The 26,624-nt window shown below is 40.2% G+C and overlaps 1 protein-coding gene and 1 non-coding gene across 4 annotated transcripts in view; one reads left to right on the top strand and one right to left on the bottom strand.

Annotated features, from left to right (window-relative positions):
• Positions 1-26,624, bottom strand: part of PAPSS2 (3'-phosphoadenosine 5'-phosphosulfate synthase 2) — a 95,735-nt gene that overhangs the window by 57,486 nt on the left and 11,625 nt on the right. For 2 of the 3 annotated variants that reach the window (XM_025274204.3, XM_025274205.3), the window contains exon 2: positions 3,301-3,354. The exons of the other annotated variant lie outside the window; for it this stretch is intronic. In XM_025274204.3, the coding sequence (XP_025129989.3) occupies positions 3,301-3,354 (54 nt within the window). The remainder of the gene's footprint in view (positions 1-3,300; positions 3,355-26,624) is intronic. 3 annotated transcript variants of the gene reach the window in all.
• Positions 20,523-20,594, top strand: TRNAC-ACA. Its single transcript has one exon. It is a non-coding gene; the product is annotated as a tRNA-Cys (tRNA).

The following is a 26,624-nucleotide window of genomic DNA, read 5'->3' as shown; positions in this document are numbered from 1 at the left end:
CTTCCAATCCTCTTCCAACAGACAATCAGATGAATTTTCTAAAGTATCTTTTAATCATGTTACTTTTATATTCAAAGCTTTCAATGGCTCCCCATTGAATAAAGTCTGTCCACAGAATAAAGTCCTGACTCTTAGATTGGAATTTAGGTCCCCCACTGGCAGGCTTCAGTGACCTTTTCAATCACGGTTGCTACTCTGAGCTGCAGAACTTCTGCTCTGAGCAGGTCTCAAGCTTTCCTGAATACAGCTCGTTCTGGCTCTGCAACTTTTCTCATTCAGCCCATCCTACCTGGAACACTCTCTCCATACCCTCAATACACTGCCTATTCTTCAAGCAGCTATACAAAACACCCAGCCAGTTACATACGCACTTCTTAGATTAGAGATCCATGTAGAACCTGTACAAAAGCTGCCAACTCAAGGCATTGGGAAGAGACACGGAGCAGCCAAGAATTCCTAAAACAATGTTTCCCTCTCATTTTATCCCTATGACCACTCTTTTCTGGAAAATTCTCTCTTTCCTTAGCTTTCAGGATATCATTCTATTCCTGTGCCTTTCTGCCTTCTCTCTTTTCCTCCATAGGCTCCTTCACACGATCCTCATGTCCCTTTAAATGTTGGGGTTCTGCTCTTCCCCTGTACATTCTTCAGTGACTCTCATCTGTTCCCAAGGCTTTGTTTACTATCAAAATGCTATGCAAAATCTCTATCTTCAAGTATTAAATGCTTAGCAGGTATGGTCCCCCAGAGCCACTGAAACTCAGCATCATCAATAATTCATTTTCTTGTCATTGCCCCTTACTCCTTTTCCCATATTTCTCATCACTTGTAATGGCCCACACTTCTATTATTTAAGCTAGGAGAAATCCTACTGCTCCCTCCCTCATTTAAAAAACAATCAATATATCACTCAGTCCTGTCAACTTTAACTAAGAAATCACCTCACTATTGTTGGGCTTCCCTGGTGGCAAAGACAGTAAAGAATCTACCTGCAGTGCAGGAGATCCAGGTTTGATTCCTGCCCTGGAGAAGGGAATGGGTAACCACTTCAGTATTCTTGCCTGGAGAATCCCATTGACAGAGGAGCCTGACAGGTCTCAAAGAGTTGGACACGACTGAGTGACTAAACACTTCTGCTACTGCTGCTGCTGCTAAGTCGCTTCAGTCATGTCTGACTCTGTGCGACCCCATAGACGGCAGCCCACCAGGCTCCCCTGTCCCTGGGATTCTCCAGGCAAGAACACTGGAGTGGGTTGCCATTTCCTTCTCCAATGCATGAAAGTGAAAAGTCAAAGTGAAGTCGCTCAGTCCTGTCCGACTCTTCGCGACCCCATGGACTGTAGCCCACCAGGCTTCTCCATCCATGGGATTTTCCAGGCAAGAGTACTGGAGTGGGGTGCCATTGCCTTCTCCAAAGCACTTACCACCTGTTATTAGCTAATCACTCATGAGAACCTTTGTGACAGCCTTCAAATTGGACCCCTCACCTCTTTCCTCATCAAGTTATCCTCTCCTTTGCCTCCACAGTAAAATTCTTTTGCTTAAATCCTTTGGCTTCTATGGTAAAGTACATAGGCCTCACTTTGGGCCATGACTTGCTTTTTACCTACTGCCCTCTGTGGCCTTGAACTCCATGAACTCCAGTCACACAAACCCCAGAACAACCATTTTTTTTCCCTGTGCTTCTGCGCTTTCACCCATATTCTCCATGTTTGGAGTGCCCTTTGAGTGCCCGTCTCTCATGTCTGCTTACTCACTCATGAAGGTGTGGCATAAACATTGCTCTGAGGCTTTGACTAATCTCCCCACCCACAGACAGACTTAGCTTCTTCCTCTGACCCCACAGTATCCTGTTTCTACTGATAGCTCATTTCCCAAACTTACTCAAGACTCTGACATAAGACTCAGAGGGTATTTGTTAAAAGCACAGGATTTTTAAAAAACAAATCTCAGGACCCTCTCCAAGAGATTCTGATTCATTTTGTCTGGGTTAGGACCCAGGAACCTGTAGTTTGTTTTTAAAGTGCCTCGGGTGATTTTAATGCTCAGGCATACCTAGGAAACACTAGTGATATTAGAGAACTCATGTTAATTGTGGTCATGGTAGTTTCCCCTTATCTGCGGGGAATACATTCCAAGACCCCCAGCAGATGCCTGAAACAGCACATGATACTGAGCCCTGTATAGACTATGCTTTTTCCTCTTAACAGGCTGCTGTTGCCAAGTCGCTTCAGTCGTGTCCGACTCTGTGTGACCCCAGAGACGGCAGCCCACCAGGCTCCCCCATCCCTGGGATTCTCCAGGCAAGAACACTGGAGTGGGTTGCCATTTCCTTCTCCAATGCATGAAAGTGAAAAGTGAAAGTGAAGTCGTTCACTCATGCCCGACTCTTCATGACCCCGTGGACTGCAGCCTTCCAGGCTCCTCCATCCATGGGATTTTCCCAGGCAAGAGTACTGGAGTGGAGTGCCAGGCAGGTAGCTTATATACAGCATGGACATGCTGGACGAAGGAATGATTCATGTCCCATATGGGATGGAACAGGACAATGTGAGATTTCACCATGTTACTCTACAATACTGTAGTCACTCACTTGTATCTGACTCTTTGTGAGCCCATGCACTATAGCCCACCAGGGTCCTCTGTCTATAGAATTTTCCAGGCAAGAATACTGAAGTGGGTTGCCATTTCCTTTTTCAGGGGATTTTCCCAACCTAGGGATTGAACCTGAGTCTCCTGCATTGCAGGCAGATTCTTTATTGTCTGAGCCACCAGGGAAGGCTGTACTCAGAACAGTACACAATTTAAAACTTATAACTTGTTTATTTCTGGGATTTTTCATTTAATATTTTCAGACTATGCTTCACTTCAGGAAACTAAAACTGCAGAAAGGGAAACAGCAGATGAGGGGGGTGGCAAATAAGCAGATTCTTTGCTGCCATGTCCATCTACTTCACTGATTGGGAAGTCAATAGTCTGCTCTACCAGGAACTCGATAGTCTGCTCTGCCCATGGAGAAGTTTAGAATTTACTGAAGGAATGTTTAGTATTTTTATGTAAACTAATTTTTCATTCTCATGATATTTGATAAAATTTGATTCATTATTCAGATTCTATCATGGGCAAAGGTAGAGGGCCAGGGGCTGTGATAGTCTTGGAAGAACATGCATGCCCAGGTGGTAGGATTGGGCGATAAAGATGTCACACATTTTTTCAAAATCTTGGCTGAGTTACAGATTTGGAGGCAGCCAAACCTGCTAGTACTGTCTGATGAAATTAACAACATGAATTAAAACTCACCATGCAGAAAGATGGATGCTCTTGCCCCCACCGCACCTGCCTCCACTGCATTGTCTTAAAGAAACAGATGGTGTAAAGGTTAAGAGCATGGGCTCCACATCAGAGTGACTGGTACTGCATCCTGATTCTTACGGCTCCCAGCTGTGTGCCCTTGAGCAAATTCCTTAAACTCGCCATTCCTTCTTTTGTAGAATAGTTTTCGTAACAGTTGTTGCCATAGGGAAGTCATATGAGGATGAAAAAAGGAAATGTACATAAAACAGCACGGGGGCCTGGCCAGTTGTCAAGGCCTCACTAAATGTTAGCTAAAATGAGACAAATAGTTGTTAACTCATGGTAATGAATAATGACAATAATAATAATTAAGGGGATGATGATAGTTAAAATTATGAAGACTGCTTCCCTCTGTTCAGTCTTCCCTGAAACATGTAGTGTAGAAGGAAATCTGACTTCCCGCAACGCTCCTTTATTGTTTAAAGGAGTTAAGCAATATTGTTAAAGGCATTCTCCTTTATTGTCCAGCTGTGAAAGCTCCTTGTACCCTGCTATTTCTAACTCAGCACTGAGCAAACAGTGTGTGGCCATTCCATTTAGGTGCAGAACGAGCAGCTGCGTCTACTAACTAAAGCAGAGACAAAAACAGCACCAGTGCTCACTCCCTCACCTGTCCTAGCAACTTCAGAATTTCTAAAGCTGCATGTGAGCTTCACAAAACACAGCAGGCTATGGTTTGTTTCATGTCTATTTCACAGACAGAAAAACTGAGGTTCAAAGACTTTAAGTGTTTTACCCAAGGTCATACAGCTGGTCGCTTAGGGTCTCAAATCTGTCTTCTTACTCCAAATTGAGTGGTCTTTGGGGATCGTAAAAGCTCAGTTTAGAAATAAGACCATAGCAGGCAAATAAGCTGTCAGAAGTTACCACAGCTTCTTGATAAAGATGTGTTTGGGGCTGACCAACAAAGCACTAAAACACACAAATGCTGCCTAACAGAAGCCTTCCCTGCCCCTACACACACACACACACACACACATACCCTAGAGTGTATAGTCTGGACTGTAGACAATGTGTATCTTGCTTATCTCATGACATACTTTCCCAACGCTGAGTCCTTTCTACTTAATCTGGCTCCTAGAGATCACCTGGGCCCTTTCCCAAATCCATTCCTGGGCTCCCTCCTCTGAAGGGAGTCTATTTGTTCTAAAACTACCCAGAAATCACCTTTACTAGCCTGGTTGGACTCCTTGCCTCCTGCCAGCTCTGACCTAGTTCAGCGCCAGGCCAGCTCCCGGGTTTCCTCTCATCTCTCACACTCTACTTTCATATTCTACACACCTGTCAGTCTGAATCCCTGAAGTTCCCCTCAGAGTTTAAGCTGTATTCTGCTCCTGGGCTGATACACAAGCCATTCTCTTTTTTTATTATTTAGTTGTTGAATAAGTAATATCTATATGACTCACAAACCTTAAATATTAATATATAGGTATATACAAAAGATACATGGAAGAGTCTTGCTTTCACTCCCATCACTCATGTGCCCCATCTCCACTTTCCCTACCTCTGCAAACAGGTATCCACTTTTATTAGTTTCTTCTATATCCTGTTGGTTTCTTGAATCTTTTTTTTTTTTACTACATCACACCACATGCAGGATCTTATTTCCATGACCAGGGATCAAACCTGCACCCCTTGCAGTGAAAGCTCAAAATCTCAACTGGACCACCAGGAAAGTCCTCCTGTTGGTTTCTGTATGCAAGAAGAAGTAAATTTTAAAATGTGTATATACTATTTGTTTAATCCACTTTTCCACACTATGACACACCTTGCTGGTCTATGTTGGCAAATCTTTCCACATCAATACAGAGAGATTTCTTATTCATTTTATTCCTGGAAATTGTTTTACTGTATGCTGCTGCTGCTGCTAAGTCGCTTCAGTCGTGTCCGACTCTATGCAACCCCATAGATGGCAGCCCACCAGGCTCTGCTGTCCCTGGGATTCTCCAGGCAAGAACACTGGAGTGGGGGTTTTACTGTATGGATATACCGTAATTTATTTAACTAGTTCCCTTTTGACAGACATTTCAAAGGCTTCCAAACTTTTACTACTGCAAACAATGCAACAATTAATTACCTTGATTTCTCACATGTGAACATATGTCTATGAGATTAATTCTTAGAAGTGAGATTACGAGGTCAATCAGTATGGGCATTTTTGATATTGATCCACATAATCAAATTGCTATCAACAGAAGATTTTACCAGTACTTTCACCAGCAATACATGGGAGTTTCAGGTTCCCCATGGCATTGCCACAGAGTGCATTATCAAAACTTTAGGATTTCTTCCAATTTGATAGACAAAGATGGTATTTCAATATGATTTTATTTTTTTTCAATATGATTTTAGTTTGAATTTCTATTATTACAAGTGATTGTAGACCTTTTACTATGTTTAGGACTTTTTGTATTTTCTTTATTTATTCTTCAAATTTATACCCTTTCTCCATTTTTCTATTGCATTGTTGGTCTTTTGCTCATTGGTTTATAGAAACTCTTTATATATTAGGTAATCTTCCCATTGGTTTTTTGTACTTTGACTTTATAAATCATGTTACTTATATCTTTGTTTATGGTGTTGCTTGTCATACTTTTTTTTTTTTTTAGTGCAGTTAAATTTCTCAGTCTTTCAATTGGAACTTCAATGTTTCTCCCATTTAACTCTTTGGATGCAATTGGTGCAATGATTGAATGTAAGTATAATTTCAAGCAAGGGAGAAAAACAAAGGGTTGTTTCAGTAATATGCCAGTAGAGTGGCTTTAAATCAGATAATTAAGATTGCATCAAATTCAGATAAGACTATTGTTCAATATCCTGTTCAGTTATCACTTCTTTTTGAAGTAGGATTAAACCTTTATATATTCAGAATCTGGATGGAGCCTGGAGTGCTGCAGTTCATGGGGTTGCAAGGAGTTGGATAAGTCTTAGTGACTGACCTGCAACAACAAAGTCATATTATCTTGTTATAGGTGTGAGCTTGTATTCCTACCTAGGTTATGTGCATCATAAATTCATCATATTCTAGAGTTTATGTTATCCTTTTGATTAATTTTTTTAAAAACATGTTCATTGAGCACCAGCTATATGCCAAAAGCTGTGCTAGGAGCTGTGGGTACAATGGTAAAAGACACACACAAGACCTGCCTAAGGCTACCTCTGAGCTTAACCATCATGCAGAAAGCGCTCAAAAAATATTAATTGATTGAAATTGTGCTGAAACCATATTGAACTGTCTGTGAGTTGCCATATTTGACAAATAAAAATATAGTATGCAATAGTTTGGCTATGGCTGTACTAAAAATTATGTGTTGTTTATCTAAAGTTCAAATTTAACTGGACATCTTGTATTTTATCTACCACACTACTAGCAGTTTACATCTCAGAAAAAAAAGTTCTAGCCTTGCCTTTATTATATACATAAGCCATTTGAACACTGAAGATATTTATCTTTGTGCCTCATTCTTTTTTCAATACTTCATTTAAAAGTTCTCTCTTTATAAAGTATTTCCAAAGGAATGCCCTTCTTCTTTGGTGTCAACCAGGGGGAAAGGATGGCTTAAAAGTCTGGGTTCCAAACTGTTAGCTGCTAAAGACAACTACATTATAGGTGAACAGTTTGTTTTGTCTTAAGAGACTAGAGTTTTACAACCAGTTCTGAAATGTCAGACATAATATTTTTCAAAGTTTAGATAATTTTTTCCAGCAAGACCTAATACCCTATATTAAGAAATAACAGCTTTCCACATTGCCTTAAATTAGTTGTGAGTAGGTTCATTGGCTAAGAAGGTGGTTGAGATGGAATACAGAATCCTGGTGTGGCAAGGGAGTGTGTGGTAGGGCAAGAGGATGACTACATGAAGACACTGGGGAGAAGAGAATGCAGTTTCACAAGTGGAGAAAGACTGAGTTCAGACACACTTAAAGAGCTTTCCCCTCCCCCTCTATCCACCAATCAGTTAAATTACCCTTAAAAAAAAAAAAAAAAAAAAAACCAAAAAACAAAAACCTGCTGCTCTTCTGGCTAGCACAGCTCACAGATTCCACAGTGGAAAGAAGGGTCTGGAAGAAAATGATGAAATTCTACAAAGGATGGACTGCACATTTAACTTTTATTAAAGGCCTTTACAAGTTTTTCTAAAACCTATCTATACATACATGCACAATTAACTTTGTTATTTAAAGACAAAACTTCCATCAAGATTTGAAGGCTGTCAAAATTACCCCTTCCATTCCAGAGTAGGAAACAAAATGAATGAGCTGCATTTCTGGGTGGGATTATCTGTCCCCTACGAGGAGATGCAGGCTTCCTCTGACTCTATCCTGTCATCACAGCAAAGATGTAGCAAACTTCTGCATTGTTCTAAGATGGTAGGGAAGAGATGCATGATGGAATTTGGGAGTGAGGAGTCCTGCCTATGCCTCTCATTTCCACCCTATAAACATACTGGATTCCTGATCTCAGGGCTAGAAAATTGGTCTTTTTTTCCAGTGTTAATCTGTAGCCTTCCCTTGAATGTCTCCCAGGAAGCAACAGGAAGAAAAACGTATTTGTGAAATGTTTCTAAAAAAAATAAAACATGAACTGACATTTGTTTCCCTACAAATATCCAGAGAAGGCTCAATACAGGGGGGAAAAATCCTCAATATAGAAAAATACAAATAAAACCCCCCAAACAGTCCTCAGGCTTCTTCATATATCATAGAATCAAAACAGTTAAAGCCAGAGATATACAAACAAAATAGATGTGCTAAACTCTCATCTCCAGAGTCGATTTAGCTTTTAAATATATTTTTGAAGTGGGGAGCCCAGCTTGAGTCCACATACGGGATTTATAGGGATTTGGACACATCGGGTGAACTACTGGAACCACCTGGGAGAGCCTTTACTCTAAGCTCAGTAAAGTAGACCCAGGAACAAAGCTTTATTTAGTCTTAGGGGAAGGGATCGGAGAAGGCAATGGCACCCCACTCCAGTACTCCTGCCTGGAAAATCACATGGATGGAGGAGCCTGGTGGGCTGCAGTCCATGGGGTCACTGAGGGTCGGACACGACTGAGCGACTTCACTTTCCCTTTTCACTTTCATGCATTGGAGAAGGAAATGGCAACCCACTCCAGTGTTCTTGCCTGGAGAATCCCAGGGACGGGGGAGCCTGGTGGGCTGCTGTCTATGGGGTCGCACAGAGTCGGACACGACTGAAGCGACTTAGCAGCAGGAGCAGCAGCAGCAGGGGAAGGGATGCGTCCATATGTAGCTTGGTGACAGGGATTTGTCTCCTGCTCCAGGCCTACAGGCAGTTCCCAGGCGACACCAGTGATAAAAAATCTGTGCGCTAATGCAGGAGATGAAGGTTTGATCCCTGGGTCTGGAAGATCCTCTGGAGTACATCATGGCAACATATTCCTGTATTCTTGCCTGGGAAATCCCATGGAGAGAGGAGGCTGGAGGGCTACAGTCCATGGGGTTGCAAAAAAGACATGATTTAGGGACTAAACACCAACTGGTCCTACAGGTTCACGATCGAATCAGTTTAAAGGACAGAAGAAAGCCAAAAAGCAGATCAAAGAAGCACTTCACTCAAGAAACAGAATGAGAGGGGAGACAACAGGTCAAGTGACCTGGCCTCAAGGTCTGGCTCGACCACAGAGGCCTATGTAACCTGAGATAAATGAATTCCAAAGCTGCTCAAAGCCTTAGTTTCCCCCTCCCCCAAATGGACAGAATAAAGCACCTACCTCACAAGTTGTTATAAATATTGAAAGACACCCAATTGCCATTCAGCAGCAGCCTGGTAAGTAAATCGTGGCGTTTCACTAAAATGGAACACTACACAACAATGAGAATGAACAATGTACAATGACACACAACAATGAGGAAGGGTCTTGCAAACACAACGCTGAAAGAAATCAGACACCCAAGACGTACATGCTGAGTGATTTCATTTATCTAGAGCTCAAAGACAGGCAAAACAAATAATCTGTAGTGTTCAAAGACAAGGCAGACCTCCTGAGACAGCCGACTCTGCAACTGACATGTCATGCCATGAATCAGACCTGTGATGAGCACAGCTGAGCTGTTGCTTGAGGACTCACACAGAGCATGGCTTACCTTTGCAACTACAACCTGAATGACAAACGATCCACATGCAACTATATTCCCCATGGCTGCTTTCACACAAGTAGACAGAAAAAGACTCTTGCAACAATGATCCAGCTAAGTCAAGGCAAAAATCTAGGTCTGGAGGGGAAAGACTAAGATTTTTTTTTTTTTTAACACAGGATTAACTTGATGGGTGGGTTTCAGTCTTCATTGATCATGCATTAAGATCACCCCACAACTCTATTTTGCTGCATTTTTTAGACCATATGAATACAGTATAGCTATAAATGGATTCAAATTGGCTAGGCAGGCAGCATATCAACTGTTACTTTTTTGCTACTATGTAGTACAAGCAAGATGTTTCTGAATAAGTAGAAGTGAAAAGTGGCTCTTAACTGCAGCTGGGTTGCCTAACCCAGTCTTTTTTTTTTTTTCCACTATGGTTTACCACGTGATCTCGAATATACAGTATATTCTATACAGTAGGACCTTGTTGTTTATCCATCCTATCTATACTAGTTCACTGCTAATCCCAAACTCCCAATCCCTCTCCCGTATTCTCTATGCCTGACCATGTCTTTAAACCTTCATGAATCCACACCAAGACAAAATATTTCCAACCAAAGTTCTGCAGGATACACACAGGAACTTTGCACACTAACGCAAATTCACACCACAGAGTTCTGTTTGGTTCCTGTCAGGTGATGGAAACAGAGCAGATGTAAGGCTGAAGGCATTATTCCCTTAGACAGACACAAGACCCACACTGTTGAACTTCCATGCTTCTGGGCCTAGTTTGCATGTAGGAACTACACAATTAGGAATAATCCGCACTACCCTCAGAATCTGTGGAAGAAGCACAAAGTGTGTCTCAGGGCTCAAAAACCTCCTTACCCTCTAACCCCACTCCTTGGATGGATGAGTGAGGCGTCCAGATGCTTTGTCCTCACACTGGGCTCGGTCAATTGGCTCAGCTCAACCTCTCAGCCTGACTGTGTTTTTCCTCTATGCTTCTCCTCCTTCTGACTCACTCAGTTCCCTGCATTTACCTATGTTGCCCAGGCTAAAAGGGAGCCCTGTAGCTACCCCCACTTACACACCCTGCACATCTTCCATAGCAACACTGTCCACATAGCTTCATTTGGGGCAGATGGCTTCATGTTGATGGTGGGACTATTTTTTTTATCATTTCATGCTTGTTTTTCTAGGTATTTTCTTTCTTTTCCCAACATATTTTTTAATGCCATGTTTTATAACTTTTGTCTATTATAAATATTCTGAGTGATTATCGTGTACGTAACTTTCCATCTTAAGGACTTCATCTTAAAACTCCAGTGCAAGAATAGAGAACAACTTTCATTGAGTTAAGGTGGTTTTATAGCCTAGGGAAATCCTCTCAGAATGTAAATTATAAAGATGCCCTGTTTGAATACTAGTTATTAAATCTGCCACAGAAACAAGGGTCTTCTTGGTTCCACTGGGGAAAATCAGCCCCGAGGCTGTTCCAACTGGACTCTGTGTACTTACCTTACAAGCTGCCCCTCTGTTGATTGGTGCCAGCAAGACTGGGGGTGGGGTGCTAGGTGTTAAGCTTTGCTCTTCTGCAAGACCCACAGGAACAAACTAACTCAGCAAAACTTAAGCAAACACAGAGCTTTTATGGACATAACTATCAAGATGGGAACCTGGGTCAGGTAAGCAAAGTTACAGTTTTGCATTTCCTTTCCTTCCCCACCCCTTGCCTCTGCTCCTTCACTCCCTCCCTTTCTTCCTTCTCTCTGCCCCATCCCCCTCTCTCTTTCCGTTCTTTCTTGTTTAAGACATTTGTTTTACCTGGATAGAAATGTACACTTGAATTTCTTCAAATTGACATGATAAAAACATGATTTAAAAAGCATGAATGTCATTTACAATTTCCAATATTAGACTTTAATTTTGTTTTCTCTGTTATTTACAAAGGTTGCATGCTTTGTGGCAGCCAGAGTATACCCATACTAAGCCTGAATGTAAACATACTAAAGACAACAAATATTTATTCAGCTTAGATTGGTTGATTAGAACCTTGAGGATAAGATTTCATGGCAAATAATTCATTTGGGTGCAGCAATGCAGTGGACTGATGAGTGGTGCTGGATATCATATTATCTATGGTCAGGAAAAGTAGAGCCAATCCACCTCATTGGAGGCACTAGAAAAATCTGGTAGTTTGTTGAATGGGGATGAAGGACTACTCAATTTCTCATCTAAACTAGATTCATTTGCGAGTTCAATCTGTAATGTAAATAAGGCACTAGCCATAAATGATGAAGTCTGGCCCCATTAACATTTCACAAACTGCAGTCTTCAGCTTGTCCCTTGGGATACTATGTCGTCTGTGGGAATAAAAAAGTGGGCATTGGCCAAATAAACTTGGAAAACACTAAACAGGTTCACCAAAAATATGAGCTTGAATTTGCGATATAGCTTAACTACCTTTCTAGTAAAATGAGGGGAAAAAACTTATAAGATTTGTTTTATCTTAGTTTTTTAAACAGTTCAGCTTCATTTTGCCTTTTGGAATATATAATGCTGCATATGTACGCTGTATAAACAAATCCTTGAAAAGGATGTCTTTTTGTAATGTGAAAAGTCCCTTATCTTGTTTATTCTATTGCAAAAAGAGATTGAGTTGCTATGTTAAGAATTTTGTGTATTATTTTTTTAAAGTTATCCCCTGGAAGGAATGAGGGAGGAGAAGGGGAGGAAAGGAGAGGGAACCCATCAGCAAGTGTTCTGACCCTCTTCATTCTCACCTGACACCTCACAAGCACAGCTACTGGGTAATTGTGCAGGTCTAATAAAATGAACAACTTTCATTCCATGAAGCCACATGATCCCATGTGCCTGGAGAATAGGTTCCTACTGTTTGAACACCTTCAGTGAAGGTGATGGAGAAGGAAATGGCAACCCTCTCCAGTGTTCCTGCCTGGAGAATCCCAGGGATGGGGGAGCCTGTAGGGCTGCTGTCTATGGGGTCGCACAGAGTCGGCACGACTGAAGTGACTTAGCAGCAGCAGCAGCAGCAGCAGCAGTGAAGGTGATGGGGTTAGGCTGCAGGTTCATTACTCCGGGAGCTCTCCATTCCATTGGTGTTTGGGAGGCAATTCTACCTCCAGGAAATCCCTTTGACTCTCAATGACCAATTTCCCTATGTTTGGCCTCAGGAGTCTTACTGTGTTTAGTAAGTGAGTGAAGTTCACTCAGTCGTGTCCAACTCTTTGCGAACCCATGGACTAAACAGTCCATGGAATTCTCCAGGCTAGAATACTGGAGTAGGTAGTCTTTCCCTTCTCCAGGGGATCTTCCCAACCCAGAGATCGAACCCAGGTCTCCCACACTGCAGGTGGATTCTTTAGTAAGGGGTAAGCCTTACTGGGCTTCCCTGGTGGCTCAGATGATCAAGAATCTGTCTACAATGCAGGAAACCCATGTTTGATCCCTCGACGGGGAAGATCTGCTGGAGAAGGAAATGGCTACCCTCTAGTATTCTTGACTGGGAAATCCCAGGGACAGAGGAGCCTGGCAGACTACAGTCCATGGGGTCTCAAAGAGTTGGACATGACTGAGCAACTAACACACAAGCCTTAATATCTGTTAAAGATAGCCTTATGATTTAAAGAATAATTTCTTTCTGCTTTTGTCTGTGATCTTCACAATTCTATGAAGTATAAGCCTGACTTGATCTGAGTGCTCTTTCTCTACATCATTTTTTATTAATGGATACAGTGGTCCCTTGCATATCCATTCTGTAGATGGATATAGTCTATCCTTTGAAGCTATGATTTATTTTATCACAGGATACTAAAATGAGGCATGTTTAATGACTTCTCTGAATACAACCAATTATTCTTATCTTTCTTTTTAAGGCAGAGCTTCGCTGCCCTGTAGTTTAGCCTATTTGTTTATAATATCCTCCAAAAATGCTACAGTCTGTATGGTTAAATGTCAGATATTTCCTTTTCCTTTAAGTCTAATACTCCTTATGCCATTCTCCTGTCTTTTTTTTTCCTTCCTATTTTCTTTTAATTAGTCAAATTATCCTTGAAAACGATACAGATTATCTGACCCAGAATCATGTCTTTCCTTCAAAAGCCTACTTGTGTTTGCCAATTACCTAACTATGCTTTAAAATTCTTCATGTTAAAGGGAACCTTCCTACACTGTCGGTGAGAATGTAACTCGGTATAGCCAAGTGGAAACAACACTGTGGAAAGTATTGGAACTGTGGAAAGCAATAAGGAGGTTCCTCATAAAACTAAAATTAGAATTACCATATGATCCAGCAATCCCACTCTTGGGCTCATATCAGAACAAAACTATAATTCAAAAAGATACATGTATTCCTATGTTCATAGCAGCACTAGTCGCAATAGCCAAGACATGCAAACAACCTAAATATCCATCAACAGATGAGCGGATAAAGAAGATGTGGTACATTTATACGATAGAGTGCTAATCACCCATAAGAAAAAGAACAAAATAATACCATTTGAAGCAACATGGACGCACCTAGAAATTATCATACTAAGTCAAGTAAGTCAGAAAGAGAAAGACAGATACCATATGCCATCACTTATATGTGGAATCTAAAATATGACACAAGTGAACTTATCTATGAAACAGAGACAGAATCACAAACAGAGAGAACAGAGTGGTGGTTGCCAAGGGGAGGGCATTAGGGAAAGGATGGAGAGGGAGGTTGGGGTCAGCTGAGGCAAGCTTTAACATATAGAATGGATACACAACAAGGTCCTGCTGTATAACACAGAGAGCTATATTCAATATCCTATGATAAACCATAATGGAAAACAATATAAAAGAATATATATAGTGTAACTGAATCACTTTTCTGTACAGGAGTAATTAACACAGCTTTGTAGATCAAGTATAATTCAATTTAAAAAACCATCATGTTCATTTTTTATAATAGCCACAACTGGAAACAGCCCGGCTGTCCATCACCTGGTGACAAGATAAACAAAATGTGACATATCCATGCAATGGAATACTATGCAGCCATAAAAAAGAATGAAGTAATGATGTCAGGGTAGAAACAGCAGTGACTGCAAATGGGCACAGGGGATCTTTTGGGTGTGATGAAAATGTTCCAAAATTGGATTGTGGTGAGGGTTGCACAATTCTGTAAATCTACTCAGAATCTTTGCCTTGTATACTTATTTAATAAATTATATGAATTTTATGATATGTAAATTTATTTCAGTAAAGATGTTTTTAATCACGGTCCTTCAGATCTTTATTCTTTGGTAAAAACCTGGATTTGGCACATCTCGTCCTCTCATTCAGAATCTCTTCAAATTCTTATAGTGATTCCAAAATGCACAATTTTTATCTATGACTTAAGACTGTACATAGGAATTCATTTTGACTTTAACACTTACTCTAAGTATAAAAAGCATATCTTATTTGGTAATTTTTTATTTTGATGAGACTGTGGTAAGCATGGTTTCAAGAACTTTGAAGCCAGGCCTGAGTTGTATAATGTTCATGAAAGCTGTAGTTGAGGCCCTAAGAAATATGTGAGTAAAGAAACTGTGGTGTATTCACACGATGGGATATTATTATTATACAGCAGGGTTTTACAACCTCAGCACTACTGGCGTTTGGGCTTTTGCTGCAGGAGGGCTGTCTTGCGCATTATAAGATGGTTAGCAGTAACTTCCCTCCTTCCCTGGTTGTAACCTCGAGAAAATGTCTCCAAACAATGCCAAATATCCCGAGGAGAAAATCACCCCGACTGAGAATGACTGCTATGCAGCAATAAGGATGAACAAATTCCAACCCCACACAAACAGGACAGCGATATGGAGGACTCTCAGAAACATAACTTGGGGCAAAAGAAGCCATATACAGAGTGTATGGTATACCATTCTACTTGTACTCTATTTTGTACTAGTACAAATAATCAGATGATTACCTGTGGAGGAAGAGTTAGCAATTGAAAGGGGCTTCTGGGATTTGGATAGTATTCTGTTTCCTAATCCAGGTGCTGGATTAAGATACACAAGTATATTCACTTTATGAAAACTTATCGGGCAGAACACTTAAGATTTATATATTTTCATATACATATACTATACTTCAATAAAAAGTTTAAAAATATGGGCCACTGCTGTGGCTGCTGCAAAAAAGAGGGCATTCAAGGTGACTGAGAAGGGGCTCGGCACCTTTCTAACAGGACGCTAATTCATCCCTTCACAGACCCACCATCCGTGACCCCTCTGGGCCCACCCTGACCTCTAAGACACAAGTCCAGTGTGTTCCGCAGATGAATGAAAGCTTGTTCCTGGGCTACTTTGTTATCCAGGTGCCAAAGCCAAGAAAGTCTCTCCCTCCTCATCACCCATTTTCAATTCATACTTTGCAAAGGAAAGGCCTAAAACTGATTTCAGTGTGAAATTGAGCTAAATGAAGCCAAATAAAGGAAGCACTTTCTTTAGCATTCACTCCAGTGCTAAAGAAAATAATGGGTCTAATCCCCCAAACTGAGAGTACTACAAATGCCCAAAGTGTCAGCTCCTGTCGTCTGTTGCCGTGGGGAGAAGCAGTTGGGATTCATGCACGCTCTTACTCTTGGTTGGGGCTCCTCCTGACCAGTAACTTACCCTTAGAGTAGGGGACCAGGTGCAGAGTGCAGTTTGTGGCCATTGCATTCTTTGATCGAGGTAGTTAAATGACACCAGATCTGGGCCTAGTAATGTGACCAATGACTAACGAGTTCACACTCCACACAATTTATTTGAGAGGCTCAAATGATCAAGAGTTACTGTTAGTCTTCAAACCTCATATATGGGAACTTCCCTGGTGGTCCAGTGGTTAAGACTTAATGGCACAGGTTCCATTCCTGGTTAAGGAACTAATATTCTGCATGCCACACCGAGTGGCCAAATGTATGTGTATATATATACATTTATAAAATATATAAAATATCTAACCCCCCCAAAAAGCCCATAAATGTATATGAATGCACAATATTACAAATAAATAAGAGATTCAGATAATTCTCCATTGTTCTCTTGTGTCTCTGCCCATCTTTTGCTGTGCAGAGTGTTAATTGCTTTTTATTTCAGATTATCTTTTCAATGATGTTTGTATAGTGAATAGTCTTGGTTGAGAGAGATAACATCCCCTCCAGAACAAAGGGCGAGTGTTGTGTGTGTGTGTGCTCAGTCATTCCAACTCTTTGCGGCCCATGGACTGTAGCCAGCGAGGCTCCCCTGTCCATGATCTCATGGCAAGAATACTGGAGTGGGTTGCCACTTCCTACTTCAGGGGATCTTCCCAACCCAGGGATTGAACTGAAGTTCTTGTGTCTCCGGCATCAGCAGGCATATTCTTTACCACTGAGCCACCAGGGAAGCCCAGCCTCCTTACTGCCCATCATAAAAAAGATTCAGGTTCCCTTCACTTACAGTTTCTTTCCTGTAATACAACTCACTGCTTGTGCAGGTATCCATCTAGATGCATGCCCCTTTTGGGAGATGGGGGCAAGAGAAACCAACACAAAAGCTGATGTTCATGATTGCTGTGCTGTAAGTAATAAAGCCCTTTGTCTCTGACTCAGGAGCTGTTTTCTGCCACTATCCATGAAATTATGGCAAGGTAAGTAGACTGCAAGTGGGATAAAATCACAGACCCTTCACAGTTCCTGACTATATATACATTATCTAGAAAGATAGATAAATACAGCTTTCTCCTTTTGAAAAGTAAATTTCCTACCCAGACACTCAGTTATCTTTGCTGAAGGCAGTAATACTATTAATTTACTATGTATCCTTCCAGGGATATTCTATGTGCTTATAACTATATAGGTCTTTTTTCCTTTTTCTCCCAAATATAACCAGACACTCTTTTGTATCAGGCCCTTTTTACTTAGTAAAATGCTTGGAAATATTTCCAGATTGGTATAATTCAGGGATACCTCATTCTTTTTAAACAGTGGCAAATTAATTTGTACTATGTATATATTGTAGTAATAACAGAAGAGTACATAGTATGTACTTAAACAATCCTCCTATTGATTGATATTTAGGCTATTTCCAACCCTTTATTTGGAGAAGGCAATGGCACCCCACTCCAGTACTCTTGCCTGGAAAATCCCATGGGCGGAGGAGCCTGGTAGGCTGCAGTCCATGGGGTCGCGAAGAGTCAGACACGACTGAGCAACTTCACTTTCACTTTTGACTTTCACGCATTGGAGAAGGAAATGGCAACCCACTCCAGTGTTCTTGCCTGGAGAATCCCGGGACGGGGGAGCCTGGTGGGCTGCCATCTATGGGGTCGCACAGAGTCAGACACGACTGAAGCGACTTAGTAGCAGCAGCAGCAGCAGCAGCAATGTATAAGAATGTTTTTTTCTCTCACACATTTGCCAATATAACATGTTAAGTTTTTACCTGTGCCAGTCTGATAGGTGAAAAATTCAATCTCATACTTTTAATTTGTATTTCTTATTATAATAAATGAGACTCAGCATCTTATCACATATTTAAGAATCATTTGCATTTCCCCTTCTGTGAACTTCATATTCTTTTCCCACAATTTTTTCCTTATTAGATTGTTGATAATTTAAAATATTGAATTGTAGGAATGCTGTATATTTTGAAAAACAGAACTATGTCTTCTCTGAGTTATAAAATTTCCCACAGGTTGTTGTTTGTCTTTTGATTTTATTTTAATTAAAAAAAAATTTTGTATGTGTATTTGTGTGTGTGGTATCTGAATTTGTGTCACACTTAGAAACATCTTCCCAGCTGAGATCATAAGATTCATATTTTTTTCTTGTAGCTTTTTGGTTTTATTTTTTATGCTTAAACCTTTGCTCCATCAAGTCTTTTCAAAATTAATTCATTAAAATGCTTATCTATATTCGTAAGGCTAAGCATAGCATTTATTTTTTTTTTAATTTATTTTAATTTTTTTTAATATAAATGTATTTATTTTAATTGGAGGCTTATTACTTTACAATATTGTATTAGTTTTGCCATACATCCATGGGTGTACACGTGTTCCCCATCCTGAACTCCCCTCACACCTCCCTCCCCATACCATCCCTCTGGGTCAAAAAAAAGACTGTTTTCTCATCTCTGTGATCACATTTTTAAAACGCTCATCCTTTGGCAGGTACAGATCTAGAATCAGCCCTAGATATGGACTGGTTCAAAGTGCAATCCTCATGCATGTGTATAACATAAACCTTATACACTGCATAGATAATGTTGTCCCATAAACAGATAGCAGATAGCTCTCCCAGAGTAACTTGATAAAGGGATTATACTCTACAAAACTTTGAAATTATATTGCCTGCAAAAATGAAGATGATCTAGAAGGGAAACACGGCTCTTTCTTGGGGAGGCAATTCTCCATGCTGATTCTACACAGGGATGGTGAGAGGGCTTAGTGTAGAATTCCCTTTTCTTCTCTATCCTGGTTACTAGAGGCCAAGCCAGTTAATCTATGTCATTTTTGATTCTAAGATATTCTGACCTGCTATAGGTGAAGTTTATTTTCTGTTCTGATAGTTTTAAAGAGAATTATAGGAAAAGGAGAATTTGAATTTTGTTATGTTTAATATATATGGACACATTGTTTTCAAAATTGTTGTTCAGTTGCTAAGCTGTGTCCAACTCTTTGTACCCCCATGGACTGCAGCACGCCAGGCTGCCCTGTCCCTCACTATCTCCTGGAGTTTGCTCTAACTCAGTTGGTAATGCCATCCAACCATCTAATCCTCTGTCACCCTCTTCTGCTGCCCTCAATCTTTCCCAGTATCAGGGTCTTTTTCAAAATAGTTATAACCAAACTCATTTCAAAATGAGACAGAAGGAAAAAGAAGGTAAATGGAAGCTACTGTCATAAAGAAACCAACTGTAGATCAGAAAACCTGCCATTGATTGAAGAATTGTCATTAGCAGGGGAAGGGATAAATTAAGAATTTGGGATTAAAATATATACTTCCTCTATGGCTCAGCGGGTAAAGAATTCACGTATGATGCAGGAGACCCAGGAGATATGGGTTCAATCCCTGGGTCAAGAAGATCCCTTGGAGGAGGAAATGGCAACTCACTCCAGTAATCTTTCCTGGACAATCCCATGGACAGAGAATCCTGGTGGGCTACAGTCCATGGGGTCGCAAAGAGTCAAACATGACTCAGTGATAGTATTAGAATATATACACTGCCATATATAAAATAAATAACCAACAAGAACCTACTGTATAGCACAGGGAACTATACTCAATATTTTGTAGTAATCTATATGGGAAAAGAACCTAAAAAAGAATATATATATATATGCTTCCCTGGTGGCTCTCTCTCTCTCCCCTCCACTGTGTGTGTATATATATATATATATATATATATATATATATATACACATAAAACTGAATCACTTTGCTGCACACTTGAAACTAACACATTGTCAATCAACTATACTGCAATAAAAAATAAATTAGAAAAAAAGAATTGCACTAGCTTGAGTCATATAATCCTTTTAAACCTATTATCTATATTAAATCTGTTTTTTTCCCCTCTCATTTACTGCATTAAGAATGAATAATCTCTGTGAAGATGTGTTATATAAAGCAAAGCATTATTAATTTTTAAGCTCAATGAGATATATGCTGCTGCTGCTGCTAAGTCGCTTCACTTGTGTCCGACTCTGTGCGACCCCATAGACTGCCATCCCTTGGATTCTCCAGGCAAGAACACTGGAGTGGGTTGCCATTTCCTTCTCCAATGCATGAAAGTGAAAAGTGAAAGTGAAGTTGCTCAGTTGTGTCCGACTCTTCGCGACCCCAGGGCCTGCAGCTTACCAGGCTCCTCCGTCCATGGGATTTTCCAGGCAAGAGTGCTGGAGTGGGGTGCCATTGCCTTCTCCAAGATATATAAAGTTGATCAAAATCCTTGATCAGACAAAACAAGGCAAGAAGTTTATTAGTGTGGGTGAAAAAGTCAGAATGGTTATAAATTAATTTGATTCATTTTAGTAAGTTGATTCATTTAGTAACTTCCCTGGTGGCTCAGATGGTAAAGCATCTGCTTACAATGCAGGAGACCCAGGTTCAATCCCTGGGTAGGGAAGACCTCCTGGAGAAGGAAATGGCAACCCACTCTAGTACTCTTGCCTGGAAAATCCCATGGATGGAGGAGCCTGGTGGGCTACAGTCCATGGGGTTGCCAAGAGTCGGACACGACTGAGTGACTTCACTTTCTTTCTTTAGTAAGTTCAGATGATAGGCATGAAATATATAAATGAACAGCATTTCTGCTGATGAGGTCCTTATATGTATATCCCAGAAATGTTGGATTTATGCTGGCAAATCACATGGAAAGGCAGGCTTATTTTTGGAGAGTTCTTCCAACATGGATCTTTAATATTCAAAGCCATCAAATGTGACAAGGGACTGTTTTTAGATTTATTCCCATTGGGACACATTAGGTTCAACAGTAAGGTCTAGAGACTTGTATTACTAAGAATTATAAGCTACTTACTAAAATAAGCCACTCTCTTAATTGTGATTCAGGAATGGGGCAAATGTCCAGGGATAAATTGTAACCACAGCCAGGAACAACTGACTAAGAAAGAAAGATCTCCAGGTTTTTCCAGAAAGCTGTCTGTTCATTAGGTAATGTTAAAATAGGACAAGGATGGCAAGTTTTTAAATATTGCAGCTGTACTATTTAATTTTAAATATTCCATGAGGAATGTGGCCATCACAGAAGTCCGAGTTAGCTTGTAAATGGCCTAGCATTTTTTGGGGAAAAAAAAAATCTTTAAAGAGCAAATAGCATTCTGAAGTAGGGAAAAACCCATCTGTTACTAGCTAGCTGGAGGACCTCAGGCATGTCTCCATGCTCCACATTTGTATGGGGTAGGAAGTAAGCTAGGTGATCGTTCTCTAGCCAGGCCAGACCAAGGAACCTCTTACCCAAGTTTTGAAGAACCCCACGCAGACCAATTCAATCCAGTTCTCTGGGAGTGGTGTCTAGGCATCAATATTTTGTAAAGTTTAGCAGAGTTGAGAAACACCAGACTAGATAATCTCTAAGGTCCTCCTCAGATCTCAATAAAATAAGGAGAGAATTCAGAATTCCAGTACAATAAAAGGAACAGAAAAAAACATAAAAGTCATGCATTGTAAAGCAACTCCTAACCAGGGATGTACAACACACAAATATTAGCACAGAATGATACTTTCAAATGAACTGTGGCTTCATGAACAAAAAAATATGCTTGATTAGTACAGACACCATCAACAAAAACATTCAGAATAGAACAATAGGAAAAGTATTATGTACTTAACATCTAGTGGCATTTGTATTTTTTATCCAATTCCAAATTTATGAAATATGAACATGTCCACCTCTGACCATTCAAAGACTCAAAGCTCTTTCCAATACAAACTAAAAATCAAAGAGTGTGAAGTGGTAGATTTTTTTTTAATACTTATTTATTTATTTGGCTGTATCAGGTCTTGGTTGTGATATGTGGGATCTTTGCGTGTGGCATGCAGGCTTAGCTGCCCCTTGGCATGTGGGATCTTAATTTCCCAACCAGGGATCAAACTTCAGTCCTCTGCACTGGAAGGCGAATTCTTAACCTCTAGACCGCCAGGGAAGTCCCCGAAGTAGCAAATTTGTAATTCCTCACTGAAAAATGTCAAGAGTTGATGTGGCAAAAGCCAAGAGATTATTTTTATGAAGATTTGTACATTCCTTGCTTAATTGATGAAAGAGATAATTCTAAATGATGACAGCCAGAATCAATACTAAGTCTAAGATTATGACTAAGCACTGCAGGTTGATTCCTAGAAGTGATTCATTTGAACTGAGCCTCAAAAAAATAAAAAATAAAATAAACCCCTTCCCTCATGTGGATCTTCTATCATGGATTTTAGCTAATAAGGGCCTGAGTTTCTAAACTGCTTATTAGACATGAACCTTGTCTGGACTTCTGTGAACCCTCTGGAACGGCTTGTAAAAACTGTGTGTGGGCCTACATGGGTGTACCCATGTACAGAACTTTCTTATCCTTTTAGAAGAATTCCTTTGGTGGTCTACTGACCCTTCTCAGAAAAACGTTTTTAAATGCATAAAATAAAACACAAAGGATTGCAAAGGAAAAACTGAATTACAGTTATCAATTAAAAAATTACAGGGCGGTAATAAATATATGTCTTTATCAGGATATTAAATAAAAAGATCCTGATGTTTAGATGGGCAGCTATAATAATTATCTTATTTTCAGAGAAATAAAGAACACAGAAATTTTCATGACATCAGAAACATGAGCAACAATCTATGGAATCTGAAAATATCTGTGCCTTCTATTGCTGACATAATCACAAGCACTATTAATAATGTGATGATTTGTTGTCTGTGATCATCACTGAAGGAAGTGATAAATTTCTATTATAGGTTATAAAAATAATTTCTCCATCCAAGTTCACAACCCTCCTAAGTCCTCTGGACTCTAGATGAAGAACATCTGATCTATGTCTTTATCCAACTTCAGGGGGGTTGCTGATAAGCCTGCAGCAAGGACAGATCATTAGGCCACAAAGCACTTAATAAGCATTTTCAGGATTGGTTTCCATAAGGTCCTACAGACACAGAGCCCTGGAAAGTCATAGAACAGTAGGGAAAAGGTGAAGAGTTCTCTGAGATGAGACCAAAAGGAATGCTCTGTGAGTTTCTGGAGCTAAAGTTTCAGTACATCTTATTTTTAATTTAATATACATATATTTTTAAAAGATTTTTTTACAGTCTTTATTGAATTTGTGACAATATTGCTTCTGCTTTATGTTTTGGATTTTTTGTCCATGAGGCATAGATGATCTTAGCTCCCTGACCAGAGATCGAAACCATACCCACTATATTGGAAGGCAAAGTCTTAACCACTGGACTGCTAGGTAAGTCCCTTTAATATATATTTTAATGTTCTTAATATATGTGTCATGTTTAATATATGTTCATGACTTACTAGATCCATAAAGCATAGCAAAGCCTCACTTCTGAGTGGACGTGGAAAAGAAAAGAAAAAGCAAAACAGGGGCATAAAGTGAGTGACACCAAGCATGAAACTGGCACAAAAATAGAAAATGAGCCACAAACCCACTTCCGAGCTTTCTGGCAGGCGGACTGACCTGGACAGTCATGGAATGTACAAGTCCCAAACGATTATACAAAAAAAAAAAATCCTCAGAAAAAATACAACCTTTCCGCTATTGATACTAAGACTGAATAGAAATTTCTTCCACAGATCTTTATAAAGAGTATATCATGTGTTGTAATTAATGAACAATATTTTCAATGGTATCATTAATGGAGACATAACAATGAGTTCCCCAGAACTTTTTAAAAATCATTCTTGGCTTACAGGTTATACCAAAATTGTGAGGGCTGGATTTGGCCACAGGACTGAATTTCTTAACTCCTGGTCTACAGGATCAAGTTAGATATCTCCTTGACTCTTGTATCCTTCACTTTCCTCAAGCCCCTGTCTGTATCAGCTTTTTAAGGTAATAACTCTTTCTGTACTTTATAACAACTATACACAGATCCAAGCAGGGTGCCATCATGTAGACATACTTCAAAATTTTTATGTCTCATGGAAATAAGAAGGTAATCCAGCATGAATTAGCTGCAAAGACATGGTTTAGTTTCCACTTTCATTAAAATAAACATATATACCACATCAAAATAAAGGTAGAAAAGTTTTAACGTATAACCTTCTCTATTTCAGGGATCACATGCTAGTTTTGTAGGTGAATGTAAAAAAAAAATGGGTCTAATGAGCTGAATCACTTAATTCATCTATTATAGTGTTCACAGCACCAGCTCTCAAAATGAAAATGAGGCTGTATGGTGTTTCACAGCACACAATCATCTTGTGTGACCACAATAAGAAAGACTTCATTCCAAATATCATTCAGGTGTCCCTGAGCTTCTCTCTGTTCTGAGACTAAATGAAGTACTAGGCCAACTAAACTCGGCAAACTTGGGTTGTCTCTATTATCATATGGGCTCACAAGAAGGTCTTAGGGAATTTTTAACATCGCTTTATTTTAGTAAAGATTTATAATACTTATACCCACCTATTCCAGAGAGTTGCTAGGATAATTAAGAAGAATTTATGAAAAAGCCTTGATGAGCATGATGAAAGAAAGGTATCGTGAATACCCAGAGGAACCTTGCTGTAATTCTGGGAGGTGGCAATTACCCTCATGGAAACACAACACATACCAAATGGAGTCCCCTAGAAATGTGTAACTACCTTCAGAAGATGCTCTGAACCACACAAGTATAGTGTTCAGCACAGGTCTTAGCTGCCCTTCTAAACACCAGCCCTGTAAATGTTCCGCTGAAGGCTGTGTTTCATTACCTCAGTGTATTTTCTTCATATTCTTTTGCAATTTGTTCTGGTAATGAGCCTGTGTATACGACACAGGCTCTTTGAACCATGAAAGATGAAAATTCTGTGCTGAGCTGGGGAAATGTCAGTGAAACCTCTAGTACGTCTAGAGAACAGGCCCGTAGCTTGTGGGGCTTTGGGAACTTGCAACTCATGAATGCTCAACTGTGCAGCTCCCACATAATGAACAAGGCCAGGTCGAGTTACATGTAAGTCACTGTGATTATTTCTAAGGACACTTATTCCTGAGTATATGCATTCACCCACTAGAACACTGAAGCTTTGTATTATTGAGGTGAAATGCTGGGTTCAGTTCCAAACACTACCATTCTAAAAATGGCTGCAGAGCCTCCTCCAGACTAACATTTATTGCCTTTTAACAGCATTTGCTCAAATCCACATCTTTTAAAGATTACACACAACATTCCAAAAAGCCCCTGAGGAAAATCACTTTTGAAGCGACCACCTCATCTTCTCGGTTTCTTCACTGCATTCATCTGCATCCACAAAGACAGTTTACATGTATGTTTCAATCATCAGAATAATCTTCATTTTGACAATTGTAGTGTACATGACATCTGTTACATTAACAGATGAAAGAGATAAGAATGATTGAAAACAGGGCCTTAGAATTAGGAGGGAATCAGCCCTGCCATTTGCACTGGCACTTCCTAAGGCAAGTTATTTCATATCAGTAAGCTTTACTGCCAGAGAAGGCAGTGGCAGCCACTCCAGTCCTCTTGCCTGCAAAATCCCATGGACAGAGGAGCCTGGTGGGCTGCAGTCCATGGGGTCGCTAAGAGTCGGACATGACTGAGCATCTTAACTTTCACTTTTCACTTTCATGCATTGGAGACGGAAATGGCAACCCGCTCCAGTGTTCTTGCCTGGAGAATCCCAGGGACAGGGAAGCCTGGTGGGCTGCCATCTATGGGGTCACACAGAGCTGGACACGACTGAAGTGACTTAGCAGACTTACTAAGCTGTACTGCTCTCAACTATAAAATGTGGATAAGAACATTAACTACTCCATAGGTTACTATGAGGAGGACATGAGGGACTGCATCGAAAGTTCCTGAATAAATGCTTATTCCCTCCTCCTACTTAGACACCTAGCTGGACCAACAAGTTTCCTTCCTCAACCTTGAGGGATCTAGCTACCATATGACCCTGCAATCCCACTCCCAGGCATATGCCCAGAGAAAAGCATGATCTGAAAGGATACGTGCGGCCCAATGTCCATTGCAGCACTGTTTACAATAGCCAAGACATGGAAGCAACCTGAACGCCCATAGACAGAGGAATGGATAAAGAAGATGTGGTGCACATATACAATGGAATATTATTCAGCTATTAAAAAGGGTGAAATAATGCCATTTGCAGCAACATGGATGGACCTAGAGATTGTCATGTTGAGTGAAATAAGTCAGACAGAGAATAAGAAATATCGTTATGACATCCCCTATATACAGAATCTAAAAAGAAACGATACAAATGAACATCTCTACAAAACAGACTCACAGACTTAGAGAATGAATTTATGGTTGCTGGAAGAAAGGGTGGGAGGAAGGGATAGTTAGGGAATTTGGGATGGACATGTACATACTGCTATATTTAAACGGATAACCAAAAAGGTCTTACTGTATAGCACAGGGAACTCTGCTCAACGTTATGTGGCAGCCTGGATGGGAGGAGAG

The sequence above is a fragment of the Bubalus bubalis genome, chromosome 23 (assembly GCF_019923935.1).
Source record: "Bubalus bubalis isolate 160015118507 breed Murrah chromosome 23, NDDB_SH_1, whole genome shotgun sequence".
NCBI classification, from domain to species: domain Eukaryota; kingdom Metazoa; phylum Chordata; class Mammalia; order Artiodactyla; family Bovidae; genus Bubalus; species Bubalus bubalis.
This window is presented reverse-complemented; position numbering and strand designations above follow the sequence as displayed.